Genomic DNA, 14717 nt, shown 5'->3' with positions numbered 1-14717 from the left:
CACACTCAATGTCACATGAATAAAACATAGATCACAACTCATGTGACATGCTCTAAACACCATAAAGTTCTAATAAATATAGTTTAAAAATAATGATATAAAAGAAGTATTATTTTTATACGAGTAAGTCCAAAAAGGATCTAATCAGACTGGTAGTTTAGTACTATTGAGTATTGTCAATTTCACCTAAATTTGTACCATTCAAGACACCTAATCACATTCTTTCAATATTTTTATTTATAAAACAATTGCAACAAGATTCTTCCACAAAATGAAATAAAACAATGGTTACATGAAGAAGATGAAAAATGAGTCTTTTTAAACATTGATATTAATAATAATAAATCTATATATAAAATGGGCCGCCTTTTCCTGGTGCCTTTACTTTCACTCTCATTCTTATCCTCCATTTCTTTTTCTTTTTATTTATTTTATTTTCATTTTCTCCATTGAAATCAAGTAGCTTTATTTAAAGCTTGAATCTTGAATCTTGATTGGTATGGCTGACAAGGGTAACATGGGTATTTTGAGAAACAATGAAGGTGATGGTAATGGTAATGATGTGGTTGCAGAGATGATGGAGATGATTGAGACAGTGGGATCTTACACTGGCTTCAGAAGAACACAAAGAAAAGAGTGTTTGAAGCTTGTGAGAAGGCTAAAGCTTTTAATCCCACTTTTGGAAGAGATTAAAGAGATTAATCAGGCTATACCCACAAGGGCATTCCAGTCTTTTGTTCACCTTAAAAAGGCTCTGCTTTCTGCTAAGAAGCTGTTGAAGCAATGTAACTTTGGGAGCAAGATCTTTCTGGTTAGTTATGACTTTGGTGTTTCAAGATCTTGCAAGGGTATTTTTGTCAAATTACTTAACTTTTTTTTTTTTAATTCTGGTTCAGGCATTGGAGGGTGATGCAGTTATGTGTAGGTTTCATAATGTGTATGATAAGTTGAATGAAGCTTTAGATGGATTGATGTATGAAGAACTTGGAATCTCTGAAGAAGTTCAAGAACAAGTTAGTTGAATCTTGACCTATAATCTTTATATTAAATGCCTTTTTGTGTTCCTAAATTGACTTATTGACCCTTAAATATTTATATCAAATGGTTTTAGATTCTTGAATTAGTGATAAATAATAAATAAACAAGTTTGGTTAAAATCAAAAGATCTGATATACTAGCTTCAAATTCTGGTTGATATTTAGATTCTCTTTACTTCATTATACAAATATCGAAGAGAATAAAAGGCGGTTAAATAACCGTCATATGTATCACAACTAAAATAATAACTTCAAGTGTTCTTGCGGTTCTTTATTTAAGATTGGTTATATACTTATATGTTGAACGCCCCATTCTAACAATTACGAGAACCGCATAAACGCTTGTAGCTACTGCCTTAATGGTGATGCATTAGGCGGTTATGTAAACATCTGTAACATTTGAGCAACAATATGCACAAATGTTTATTGTTGTTCTTGCGGTTATCTACTAAAAAGTTAGTTATGAATTTTATATATTCATATATGAAAAATGAAAGATACCGCTTTGAAATGCTTGATAAGAGAAATTAAATAACGTGCAATACAAGTTGTAACATGCATTTAGCATAAATTTATTTGTTTATTAATGAAAATATTAGGGGAAAAACTGAAACACTTCATGTTCATGTGCACATGTGACCATTTCCTCTTGTTTTATCAAAAGGGCATTATGGAATGAAGAGATTCTTCTGTTTTGAGCCCAGATCCAAATATTTAGGGTTGGACTTTTGCTGGTCAAACACTCTATTTTCCAACTTCAAATTTATACAAATTAATAAGTATTACCGTAAAAAAAGTTACCACCATGGTCCATGCTAAAATTGGAGAATGAGTATTGGTATAGAAATATATAATACTATTAGTGTCAAATTTTGAAACTTAATAGTTTTGACTTTTAAAAGTCAAACATGAAAAGTGAATGCATATGCAACCGACTATGGATGCATAACTATGCTTACCTTGTTTCACTTTTACTACTCAGTAAAGTATGTATCATCATGAGACGTAATCAACTAAATCATTTGAATTTTACATTATGGTTTGACTTTTGAGGTCAAACTTATTACTTTTCGAACTAAAACCTTGATACAAATTTATTCTACAAAACTAACATTAAAATTCACTAATTGTACTACTTGTATAACAGGGTTTGACAATGTCAAACTTAACTTAAAGTTGAAATTATATTCATGTGTATTATGAAGTCGAAAGTTATTTGTTTGACCTCAAAACGGTTTTCTTGGAACAAATATTTAATTCTTGCTTTTGATATTCATAGATTGAGCTACTTAAGAAGCAACTACAAGGAGCTAAACGAAGAACGGACACATTAGACATAGAACTAGCCATGGACATGATGATCATTTTCTCAAAAAACGATGAAAGAAACGCGGATATTGCAATATTAGAAAGACTTGCAAAGAAACTAGATTTATATTCCGTTGGAGACTTAGAAATCGAGACGGTAGCTGTTAAAAAACTAGTGAAAGAAAGAGGTACTACGAAGCATGTAGAGAGTACCGAACATATTGTAGATCTTTTGAAGAAATTCAAAAAATTTGCAGGCTTTGATGAGACTGATGGCAATGTTAATAAAGTTCTTGAAGATTCTCCATCATTAAGATGCTTGGATAGATGCCTGTCTTTGTTGATTCCTCATGAGTTTCTTTGTCCAATATCTCTTGAGATCATGACGGATCCGGTTATAATTGCTACCGGACAGGTATATTTGCTCTATCCTCTTGAGTTTGACTTTTTAGGTCCAACTTTGGTGTTCATTTTAGTGGTTACCATGAGAACCTGTTAGGGAAAACTCATGGGCCCCTCCAATATCCTACTAGCCGGTGGGACCAAGTAAAGACTAGCTTACACTTAGGGGTATAAGCGAGCCGAGCAGAGTATGAGCTCCACTAGCCTTGAGTAGTTGCTGTTGAAGCTCGAGCTCGCCTTGGGCTCCCCTCGTTTATTTAGTATATTAAATAAAAAGTATATAAATAATAGACTTGTTTAGGCTAGGCTCATTTCTTCATAATTTTATGTATAATATACACACACACGCGCGTGCGCGCGCACACAAATTATAGGACTCGTTTAGGCTTGCAAGCTAGCTCAAGCTCGATAAACAAGCTTATTTTTAGGCTCGGGCTCGAGCTTGTTTAAGCTTGGCGTGATTCGAGCTTTTAGCGAGCCAATCTTGTGTAGCTACCAAGCGTCTTGTCTCGTGTATACCTCTACTTACGCTTGGCAGTTGACCTTTAACTCTTCAAGGGATTAAGACAGAAACCAGTGGAAGCTGGATTCATACTTAAGGGAGGGATCCGACGCTTTCCACTGTGCCCCTTGATGGCTGACTAATGTGTTGACTTGTGTTAATGGTCAACCATAAGACAAAGATATTGTAATGTTTTTTATTATTGTTCTAGCGGTTAGTTTTAACTCATTTGTTGCAAATTTTGTAGACATATGAGCGGGAAAACATCCAAAAATGGTTAAATTCAAATCACCGAACGTGCCCCAAGACCGGAGAAATATTGAGTCACCTAGCACTTGCCCCAAATTTTGCTCTCCGGAACCTCATCATCCAATGGTGTGAAAAGAACAACTTAGAATTACCAAAAAAGGAAAGTCACATGATGTCTGAACACCAAAACGCCTTCATAGACGAGGTATCTTCGTTGATCCAAAACATGTCATCGAGTCAACTCACTACGCAATGTCAAGCCGTAGAGAAGATACGAATGTTATCCAAGGAGCATCCCGAAAACAGAATCTTGATCGCGAATTGTGGGGCAATCCCGCCTTTGGTAAAACTCCTGTACTCCCCTAACCAAAAAGTCAAAGAACACTCGGTAACCGCGTTGTTAAACTTATCGCTCGACGAGGCTAATAAGAGACTTATCGCCCGAGAAGGCGCGATCCCTGCGGTTATTGAAGTTCTCCAAACAGGTACGGATGAAGCTCGGGAAAACTCGGCTGCTACTTTGTTTAGTCTGTCAATGTTAAACGAAAACAAAGTGATGATCGGTTGCTTAAAAGGGATCCCACCATTGGTCAAACTTTTACAAAACGGGTCAATCCGAGGCAAAAAAGACGCTGCAACCGCTCTATTTAATCTTTCACTGAACCAATCAAACAAAACCCGAGCTATAAAAGCGGGGATTATCGAATCATTGCTTCATCTTTTGAAAGATAAGTCTTTAGGGATGGTGGATGAAGCACTTTCAATTCTTTCACTTCTTGCAAAGCATCCCGAAGGGCAGACTGGGATCGGGCAGTTGTCGGTTATCGAGACGCTTGTCGGGTTTGTTAAAGACGGGACCCCCAAGAACAAGGAGTGTGCAACTGCTGTTCTTCTCGAGCTCGGGTTGAATAACTCTTGTTTGATATTGGCTGCGTTGCAATATGGTGTTTATGATCATTTGGTGGAGTTGAGTAAAACTGGAACAAGTAGAGCTCAGAGGAAAGCTAATGCACTTCTGCAACAAATGAGCAAATGCGAGCATATTTTGTGACATCTCTCAAACAACATATTACATATGCCAATTTGGTAAAAGGATCTTTCTTTTCAATTTTTTAAATAAGTCGGTTTTCGTTAAAATATGATACGTGATTTATTTGGTTCCTAATTATTTAAGGGTTCTGATATGAATCTCGCTATATATATACATATGTATATGTACAATTTTAATAAGAATTACCTTGATTTGTCGCGACGTGATGTATTATATGTGTGCAAATGTATATTCACATTGTATTTTTCTTTATAAATATTTAAGAGTGTTATTTTGATAGAATACATGTGAGGCTGTTTGCCAATGCCTAATTTGCTAGGGGATTATACTAATAGCTTCATTTTTTTTTCTCTGATAGCATATGAATGATCATGCCAGTGAGAAACATAGCTCATTTACATCAGTTTATTGTGTTTGAAGTACGACGAACCGATTGAGGACAAACCTAACATTTGGTGATTTAGAATCAGCACAACATGTATGTTTAGTCAACTTCAAGTCCCGGATCGATAATCAAACACGAAGTAAACGAATAACTCTCGTTTTTATTAATCAGAAAATATCACTCAAAAAACTGATTACAACTCTATCAAATCATAGCTCGGTTTGACTCTTGATGAATCCTAACTCGGTTGCATCTAGATGAACCCTAACTCGGTTATATCTAGTGTGTGCCTCTTAGATGAACCCTAACTCGGTTGCACCTCACACCACACAATCTATAATGTCTAACCATGGCATGTTTATATAGACTAACCTAACTTGCTAGTCAAAACAATTACCAATTATAATTACAATACAATTAGGAAACATAACCACTATAACCTACTTGTCAATATTGCCCCTCAAGTTCACCGACTTGTGACTTAGTCCGAAATTACTTTCAACACAACTACCATTATCATTCATACTTGACTCAATCATAATGCCTTCAGGTTCTAAGTTTTTGTTGGGTCAAACTCATGTATGGATTTGATGATTACACTTGTGAAGTATAAGATTTAAATGTTATACTGGCCATATGTTGGTTAATATATTGAATTGGTGGTCTGTCAAGCTTGTAGAAGCTCGCACGCAGTATGTTGGTCAGCTCGACACATTTCACTAAGTAAAGCTACTGAACGCTCATACTAACCCATGGATCGGCACGGACTAGTCAACTGTGGTTGTTATACTGATCTTGTAATTGTTGTACTGAAGCAAGTCAAGAATTCCGTTACAAACACGTTAGAAGCTGTGATAGATATCTCACCGATAATATAATGGACCTGTGATGAACAACTAGACAAGATAAGGGAAATTAAATGTTATGTCCGAAGCTCAAGGTGACAGGAGGATGTGGTGTAACCTTACAAAGGCGATAATGATGTAGTGTAACCTTAAAGGAACCGTGTTGATCACGAATCCTTAGAGACGACCGTCAACATTTAGTTTGTTCATTGCTGCAGTCAAGAACAAAGTCATGTTTCAAAATAAGTTTTAATTATATTAGTTGAAACTTTATATTGAGTTAAAAACATAACTCCTATAACTTAACTAATGATATTGCATATTGTGTGTAAGCGCTTTTAAACAAAGTTAGCATTTTCTTGCAACAACTTGCGAAAACCAAAAAGCTATTCATTATTTATGAAAAAAATGTTTGAACAAAAAGATTTGGTATCGATTATATCATTTTGTTCAAGCTTATCCAGTATTATTAATCTCTAGGGTTGTAAGCGAACCGGACGTCCAGTCGGTAAGAAGTTCGTTTATGTTCGTCCGTTTAATAAACGAACCTGACATGGACAAAAATTTCGTTCGGTAAGCTTAACGGACGAACACGGACAAGGGCCAAGTCCGTTCGATAGTGTTCGTGAACGTCCAGTAACATTCATTCGATTACGTCCTGTAATGTTCGTCCGGTAACGTCCGTCTGATATTGTAAGTGTTTAGATCTATCCAGTATTGTAATTCTATTGTGGAATTTCTAGTGTTATTAATCACACTTTGTAGTGCTTCACTTTATATTAATATACTAAGTGTTAAGTATATTTGGATATTATATGATGTAATTCTAAATTTGTAGGCAAAATTGTTTGAATTTATGTTTGGAATTAATATTATGTTTGTCCATTAGCGTCTGTTGTCCATTAATGTTCACATGTTCTTTTGTCCATTAGCGTCCGTTAACGTCAGCCTACAATATTAACGGACGAACACGGAAAAACTCAATTTCTTAATGGACAGACACAGATATGAACTTTCGTTCGGTAGGGTGTCCGTGAACCCTACATTTGTCCGTCAAAAACTTAGCGGACAAACACGGACAAACTCTCGTGCGGTCTGGTTCGGTCCGTGTGCACCCCTGTTAGTTTCTGTTAAATGAAATATTTTGTTTTGTTTTGTGTTATTTTAATAATGGCATGATTTAACATTATTTACGATATATTATTATTAGAAGCAAGAATGATGTTTATAAATGTAAAAATTGTATTCATACCAATAAAATATAAAGGCATTAGAATAGGAAAAAGTCGAAGAAGCAGTTGATGATAACGGGCAACAACGAACACCATAGCGCTGGAGTGACTTTCTCTTTCTCTTTCTCTTTCTCTTTCTCTTTCTTTTCTTTCAAGGTGATAATAATAATAATATCTTCTAATTTTTATCTCTTTCATTCAATCTTAGGTTTCTTTCTTGTTGTTAGACATTAATTAGTGAAATTGATAACCTAATTTAGCTTGTTAGCCGTTTCTTCTCTTCTCTTGATCACCAGCAAATTAGGTATTCTTTCGGACATTCACATTCTCACTGAATTTTTACCTCATTTTGCCCTAATTTTACAATTCAACCGATACTCGTGTTGCTTCAGAATCTACTTTTATGTTTTTTTATTACCTTCTTTGCATTTTCTTTCTGTATAAGTGTAACCTGTATGCTGTGACAAGTCGGTTTCGAGTTATGGAATTGGATCGGTTAATTAAATTAATTGGGGATAAATTAATTCGAGTTGTGTTTAATTTGTAATAGCTAGTTAGATTAGTAGATAAACATGATAGTTTGAGTTCATCTCTTATTGTACCGATAACCTAATCAAAGTTGTCAACTTGTGATTATGGTTATGAGTTTGTAACAAGTTATATTTTTCTGGTAACGAGATCGAGAGTCATTCAATCCAATTTCATCGTGTGTGTGCGTGTGTTATTCGGTTTGATGGTCGATTGGGACTTGAGAATTTGAGTTTAGTTGATCTTTATGAGATAAAACACTTTTGGAAGTTTAATCATTTGGCTTGTAGAACAACATGTGTTTTTAACCCTCTTAATTATGAATGCATAAATTAGCTTCATCATATTGATATATTTAAGCTGGCATCTTTTGAATTAATTTTATGGTGACAGTCATCCTGGATGGTTCAACAAACAGATTCTAAGTTCAGTGAATGCGTTCTTGCTAATTCAGAAACCGGCTTTACAAACCCGGATAGGAGGACAACAACTTCAAGAGATTTGCAAAATGCAAATAGAGATATGGAGCTAAACTCAGAGGGAACCTCTCTTTTAAAAGACGATAGGCCTGCTGTTGAGCCCGTTAAGCTTGCAGGAACCAAAAGATCCCAACAAACGCCTACTAGTAATAACGGGCATCTTGTCTATGTACGCAGGAAAACAGAACCCGAACAACATAAAAACAGTATAAGTAATAAATCAAATGATCATAGTAGGAAACTACATGAACATGATGAGAAGCATCATCAACAAAATGCAATCACTGATTCTACAATGTGTGTTCCTGAATCAAAGACTTCTGACGGCGTTTCTGGAAAAACCAATACTACCTTGCATGTAGCAGATTCCAGTTCTTTTCAGTTGAATAATGCAAAGGGATTTAGCATACAACATTGGGAAGAGAGATATAAAAAATTGCAAAACTTTTTAAAGGCTCTGGATTCATCAAATCAAGATGATTATCGTCAGAGTATGTGTTTTCATCTGCATATTTTGTTATCTTCCTTTTCCATTCATTTTATGAAAATTTGATAGATTCTGACTATTTTTTCAACTTATTTGTCAGTGCTACACTCCCTATCATCAGCTGGGCTTAGTAGAATTGTGGTTGAACTAGAAAAGAGAGCAATTATTCTCTCTATGGAGGAAGGTAATAATATTAAACTGTAGCCTTTCTATGAATAAATGAGGTGAAGATGTTGATATGCTCACAAATTACGTATTTGAATTATTTTGTAGTGAATGAAATTATTTCATCATTGCTAATGTTTGATTATCATTCTTTGATAGAGAAAAACACTAGTCTGCTTTTTTACTCTTCTGTGAAATAATCTCTCTGCCAGAGAATACAATGTATACGGCCATGGATTTCCTGTTGAAAATTAAACTAAACTTATAGTTCTGTTATGTTATTTGTATAAGGGTCAAAGTGCTACAGTTTAATTATGTAAGGGTTAAAATTTACTAATAGTTCGTATATCCTCTCTTTGAAAGGATCTGCTGGTTGAACACACCGATTTGTAGGGTATGAACGTCACACACCGATTCGTAGGGCATAAACGTATGCATTTATGTGTAGAACAAGCTTGGAAAAACATATTGTAAATAATATATTCTGATTTTGTAATTATTTTTGTTTGATCATTATCGATCAGTTTGTTTTTCCTCTGATTTCCAACATTCCCTCCTGTGGAGGCAACTTGCATGACTTGGATTTCAAATATCCTTTGACCCTCGGGTTGGGTTATTGTAATTGTTTGTTTGTTGAGTCTGTTGGCTCGTATATTAGGTCATGGTGTCTGTTCTCTTTTCTTTTATGACAATTGAATAGAGATTCCCTTTCCCTCCTTTAGCTTCTTCCTCTACTTCACTTTGCATCTATCAGTGGTCGCCGGCTTTAGAAGCTCGGTTCTTCTGTCTAGGGTGAGTTGGCGACTCGTAATCAAGAAATTGATTCAACCTTGAAGGCTAACGACAAAGAGATTGTAGATCTGAAATCTACAACCGAAGCGATGATGAAACAACAAGAGAAAGAAACCACAACAATCACGGATATGAACACGAATCAAACTAATCCGAAGAACGCTTCATCGAGCAGAATCAATCAATCGTTTGAATTGGAACAAAAAACGAATGCCAGATCGATGAGACTTGGTAAAATTGAATTTCTGAATTTCGACAGATGCGATGTAGAAGGATGGATTTATCATTGTGAACACTTTTTCACAATCGATGATACGCCTGAGAACATGAAACTTCTTTAAGCGGTGATTAACTTGGACAGAGTCATGGAGATGCGTTGCAGTGGCATCAATCCTTTATGAAGTCTCGAGGCGCAACCGTATCGGAGTTACCATGGCCGGGGTTTGTCAGATCTATAACAAGCCGATTCTCGAATGCGCTGGAAAATTTAGCAACATTATCTCAGGATGACGAATTGGAGGATTATTGCCTCACATTTGATCGATAACTCGATAAAGTAACAGTTACTGAAGAATGTGCTGTAAGTTTGTATTAACTGGTGTTGATGTGAAGAATTCGCCTGCAAGTCATAAAACTGGTTATAAGAGTGGAACTAGTTGGAATGATAATAAGTTTTTAGGACCTAAGAATGCAAGTAAGCTACCATTGTTACCAGTTCCAGATCCTATTAAGTCTATAGGTCTTCCTGTAGCTACTTCTTCTAGTTCTAATGGTGGTGTTAGAAGATTGTCAAGTAGGGAATTGGAATTAAAAAGGGAAAAGTGAGAGTGTTTCTGGTGTACAAAGAAATTTGTGCCAGGTCATAAGTGCAAGAAAAAGCAGTTGTTCATAGTTGAGGTTGATGATTAATAATATTTGTGTAATTGTGGTAAAATTGTATTACTATCGATCAAGGAATTACAGTATAAATAGAGTACATAATTACACTTAGAACCATGGAATATAAACGATTCTAATTCTAGTATAATATTTCCCCCCTCAAGCTAAGGCCGAGGAGCGACCTGTAGCTTGGACCGTAAGAGTAGAAACCGTTGTGAAGATAAGAGGTTTGGTGAACACGTCAGCAATCTGATCATCTGTCTTGATAAATTGAACCAATAGCTTTCTTTGAGCAACTTTCTCTCTAACAAAGTGAAAATCAACCTCGATATGCTTTGTACGTGCATGGAATACCGGATTCGCGGATAGGTAAGTGGCTCCTAGATTGTCACACCACAATACAGGAGCAGATGTCAAAGAGATACTTAGTTCCTTTAAAAGAGCTTCAAGCCAAGTCAACTCGGCGACTGTGTCTGCTAACGCCTTGTACTCAGATTCTGTTGATGCCCGAGAGACAGTACGCTGTTTACGAGCACACCATGATAAACTATTCTAATTCTAGTCTAATAATGATAAAGGCGGTAATATGTGAGAAACAGAACCAAGAACCACTAATTACATTGAGTTAATTCATTTTCAACTATGTGAGTGCAAGGGTTAATGGGAACAAGGAAATTGCACATCCTTATTGATTCAGGATCCACTCGCAACTTTATAGATATTAACTTGGCTAAGAGATTGCGTTGTCAGGTTAAGGATGCAAGGTTAAGGATGTGATAGGAGCAAATGGTAATTGGTTTGCAGTCAACTTAGAGTGGAGTATGCAGGGCAAATGGTATACCGCTGAACTTTAATGATTCCTTTCCTTTAACGACTTGTGACAAGATTCTAGGAATTCAGTGGTTGTTTTTTAGATGATATTATACGGATTTCAATCACATGACTATGAAGTTTAAAATCAATGGTCAAATGTGTGAGCTTAAAGCCATATAGAACAATAAATTATCTTTGTGCACTGCTGAATCCATGGAAAAGAGGTTGCATAAACCTGCACAGCTGGTCTTTAATCAGCTGATTAGCATGCAATTGCTGTATGATACAATTGACCATAATGCCTCTGGGTCAAACGTAATTCAAACTACGGTGTTCCAAGAGTTTGATGCTCTTGAGCCATCTTATAAGTTAAACAAGTCAGCAAGGCTTGCTGTATCTTGTCTATCAGCAATGGTATTACTATTTCATTACTAAATCCACCTTGGATCAAGTAGTCAAACATTGTACTTGGGAGGGGCAATTGTTAATGAGGAAGTTCAAGCTGTTTGTTGGTAGTGAGGGGAAATTAAGGCGAGGAAGAGTCAATTATATGGATATTTTCCTTCCTTGCATACTCCATATATTCCTATGGTTTCGTTGATAATTTCTGTTGAAATACTTATAGAAGATGGGGAAGAGATTACCAAGTTGCTGATTTCACTGTTCTTATGGGCTTACTTAAAATTGCAGCCCTATATGCAGAACATGGGCTGGCTGCACAAGCATTCTAAGCTGACACTGATATATCTTGGGCCTTATTTGATTCTTGAACACATTGGCAAGGTTGCCTATAAGCGGTATTTGGCCTCTGATATTAAAATCCACCTTGTTCTCCATGTGTCTGTTTGATCTTATATTAATTGTTTGTTTGTTTGTGTCTGTTTGATCTTTATTAATTGTTTGTTTGTTTGTTGCGTGTATTGGATCTTATATTAGGTCATGGCGCCTGTACTCTTTCTTTTATGCAAAACTGAATAGAAATTCCCTTTCCCTCTCTTAGCTGCCTTTTCTACTTCACTTTGCATCAATCATATTAAGTATTTAACTCATAACATATATATAGATACTATAAGAAAGTAGTTGTTTGTACTAACAATGAATAACGGTTTAAAGAGCACTTCCTCGTTCCAGTGTCGGTTTTAACATATCTATATTCTGACAGAGGTGAAGAACATTCGAAACATAATTTGATGTATGGATTGATCGTTATAAATATTATGCCACCAACTTGGAACCCTTCAAAAAAATATTATTTCCAGCAAGTGCTTTCAACAGTGCATGGGTGGCGATGATGTTTTGTTTGCAGGTTCTCCTGCTGGGTATGAACACAATGGTAGCGAGACACGTCCTGTCGTCATGGCTAGGGCTTGTAGTTGTGAGTGGTGACTAAGGGTTGGGAGTAACTTGGCTCCAAGATAAAGAGGCAGTGGATTGTATATTGAACTATATAGTGATTGTGTGTGTAACAGGGTTACATAGATGCATTATATATAGCGAATAAATTTGCACATGGTATATTTTATATATAACAGTTACATAACTAGTTAGTTAGCCTAATAATCTATATCATTATCAACAAAAATGTTGGGACTTAAATCCATCATCTAGCTCGGTTAGCAGTATGCTCTTCAAAGGAATTCCTAAAACCACTTAATTTTCTTAATTCTTTACATTTTGTTCTAGTAAACTTAGTTTTAATAAGATTGAGATGCTCTTAGTTTGTTATGAGCCTTGGCCATCGTCATCGAGCATGATATTATTAATTTTATTATTACATGCTAAACTAAAATAAAAACACTAATTCTTTTTTTCTTTTGCAGCAAAGGAGGTCCAACGTGCGAAACTTGTCGATATTTTGGATAAATTTCCAATAAGTGCTGGAGAGCACCGGTCAAGGCAGTGAAAAGGAATGGTCAACTTTGCTATGTATTATTCGGTAACCCTCCCTCTTCCTGCTCGACACTAGAGTTAAGTGAGGTTAAACTTTGACCTACGAATATGTGGTTATCTTCCGTTTGTATAGCCTTATCTAAACATACTTGCTTTCTCCCCTGATAAATAGTTGAAGCAATTGCTAATAGTTGTTGCCATCTGTTTTTTATGTTCAAAAATAAAAATAAATAATTGCTGCTTGTTTGCTTTTAAGATATATATTTACTAGGTTATAACCCGTGTACTACACGAGGTTGCATACGAAAATTGCATAAATAAAGAATTTTTTTTTAAAAAAATTAATAGATTTTGAATACTTTACAATTGCGATTTACAGATAAATTTTACATTTACGATTTACAAAGGTATATCTATAATATACAATATAAATGTTACATTTACAAAAGAATACATTTTGACCAATAACCTAATGGGCCCGACCCAGTTATATTGCCACGACTGCAAGTAATTTATCTAAGTTTGTAAATTCACCACATGAACCAACATTTGATAAATTAATTCTATATATACATATAAAAAAAACTTCAAGAAATGTCAACCCGTTTTAACCTGTTTCAATCATTTTATTTTTTTAGTTTGACTCATTCTGACCCATTATATACATTTTAATAAAACTCATTCAACCCAATGGATCGCATTTGCCACCCCTACCCATGACCATCCACTACAAGAAAATGGAGAGAAAACATAGTTACAAATCAAATTTACGGAAGAACTTACTGTTTGTTATAACCTCAAGTAATTGTTTTGATAAAATCATTCTATTATTATACTCTTAAACTATAGGGTGGTAGTAATGAGGTAAAAATATGTATAACCTAAAGTTGAACCAAAACTGCAGACGTTATTTCTGCCCCAAAACTATATGCTAAGAGCACTGGAAATGAGTTGTGTGAAATAGGGGGTGAAACACTCTCTTTCTGCCATGTCTGCGCCACATCAGCTTTCACATACTCATTTCACATGCACAGACTTCATTGGAAATGGGTTGTGTGAAACAGGGGGAGTGAAACCATTATTATATTAATTTTTTTAATCTTTTTATAAATTTAAATTTTTTGAAATAACACATTAAGTTAAATAAAAGAGCTACATTAAATAAATAAAAATACATTAAATAAAAAAAGTGCATAAAATAAAAACTACATTACTTATTAAAAAAAACCTACATTACTTATTAAAAAAAACTCCTAAACCCACTCGTTTTTCTCGGCTATCTCCTTTTGTTTTTTCTCGCACCACCTCATTTTGAAGCCCGTTAACGTGTCAAGGTCGACAGCCATGATGTCCATCTCCTCCTTCTCGATCCTCCGCCTCTCCCTCTCATCCTCCCTAAGGTTGAACACTCACATCTGTTCAACCATTAGTTTGCCGACTTCCTCGACTCCGGAAGCAGACCCCGAAGCAATGGATTTTGCTTTCTTCGTTCCAATCGGGCGTTGAATGAGGTCCTCGTCGGCCAAGTCGTCTAGGTTTACATGAGTCCTAGACCTTCCTCTGTATATTGAATAAGAGTGTAACAAAGAGATATATAGGGATAACAATCTGTAACTGAAAGACTATACGTATCCCTAAGACTTTACATATTCAAATTCTGTAACTAATGTATT

At 35.4% G+C, this 14717-nt stretch overlaps 2 protein-coding genes across 2 annotated transcripts; both read left to right on the top strand.

Moving 5' to 3' along the window:
* Nucleotides 1–499: 499 nt before the first annotated feature.
* LOC143601370 (U-box domain-containing protein 15-like) lies at nt 500–4775 on the top strand. The gene is made up of 4 exons (XM_077078798.1): nt 500–811; nt 897–1013; nt 2317–2760; nt 3497–4775. Exons 1-4 carry the CDS (start codon nt 500–502, stop codon nt 4547–4549), a joined length of 1926 nt encoding a protein of 641 aa, XP_076934913.1. The 3' UTR covers nt 4550–4775.
* Nucleotides 4776–7070: 2295 nt separating this feature from the next.
* On the top strand, nt 7071–13237 carry LOC143601369 (uncharacterized). Its single transcript, XM_077078797.1, has 4 exons — nt 7071–7126; nt 7931–8509; nt 8606–8689; nt 12975–13237. The coding sequence occupies exons 2-4, from the start codon at nt 7942–7944 to the stop codon at nt 13055–13057; spliced, it is 735 nt and encodes a 244-aa protein (XP_076934912.1). The 5' UTR covers nt 7071–7126; nt 7931–7941; the 3' UTR covers nt 13058–13237.
* Nucleotides 13238–14717: the final 1480 nt, after the last annotated feature.

This window comes from Bidens hawaiensis, unplaced genomic scaffold (assembly GCF_021521415.1).
Source record: "Bidens hawaiensis isolate Kalapana, Puna unplaced genomic scaffold, B.hawaiensis_p1.1 tig00056133_1, whole genome shotgun sequence".
NCBI lineage: Eukaryota > Viridiplantae > Streptophyta > Magnoliopsida > Asterales > Asteraceae > Bidens > Bidens hawaiensis.
Note: the sequence above shows the minus strand (reverse complement) of the source record. Positions and strands in the feature narration are given on the sequence as shown.

Excerpts from the sequence above, each read along its gene's own strand:
- LOC143601370 (XM_077078798.1), top strand. The coding sequence starts at position 500 with ATGGCTGACAAGGGTAACATGGGTATTTTGAGAAACAATGAAGGTGAT. Across the intron at positions 812-896 it reads TTGGGAGCAAGATCTTTCTG|GCATTGGAGGGTGATGCAGT; the intron begins GTTAGTTATGAC and ends ATTCTGGTTCAG. Across the intron at positions 1,014-2,316 it reads CTGAAGAAGTTCAAGAACAA|ATTGAGCTACTTAAGAAGCA; the intron begins GTTAGTTGAATC and ends TGATATTCATAG.
- LOC143601369 (XM_077078797.1), top strand. The coding sequence starts at position 7,942 with ATGGTTCAACAAACAGATTCTAAGTTCAGTGAATGCGTTCTTGCTAAT. Across the intron at positions 8,510-8,605 it reads TCAAGATGATTATCGTCAGA|TGCTACACTCCCTATCATCA; the intron begins GTATGTGTTTTC and ends CTTATTTGTCAG. Across the intron at positions 8,690-12,974 it reads TATTCTCTCTATGGAGGAAG|CAAAGGAGGTCCAACGTGCG; the intron begins GTAATAATATTA and ends TTTCTTTTGCAG.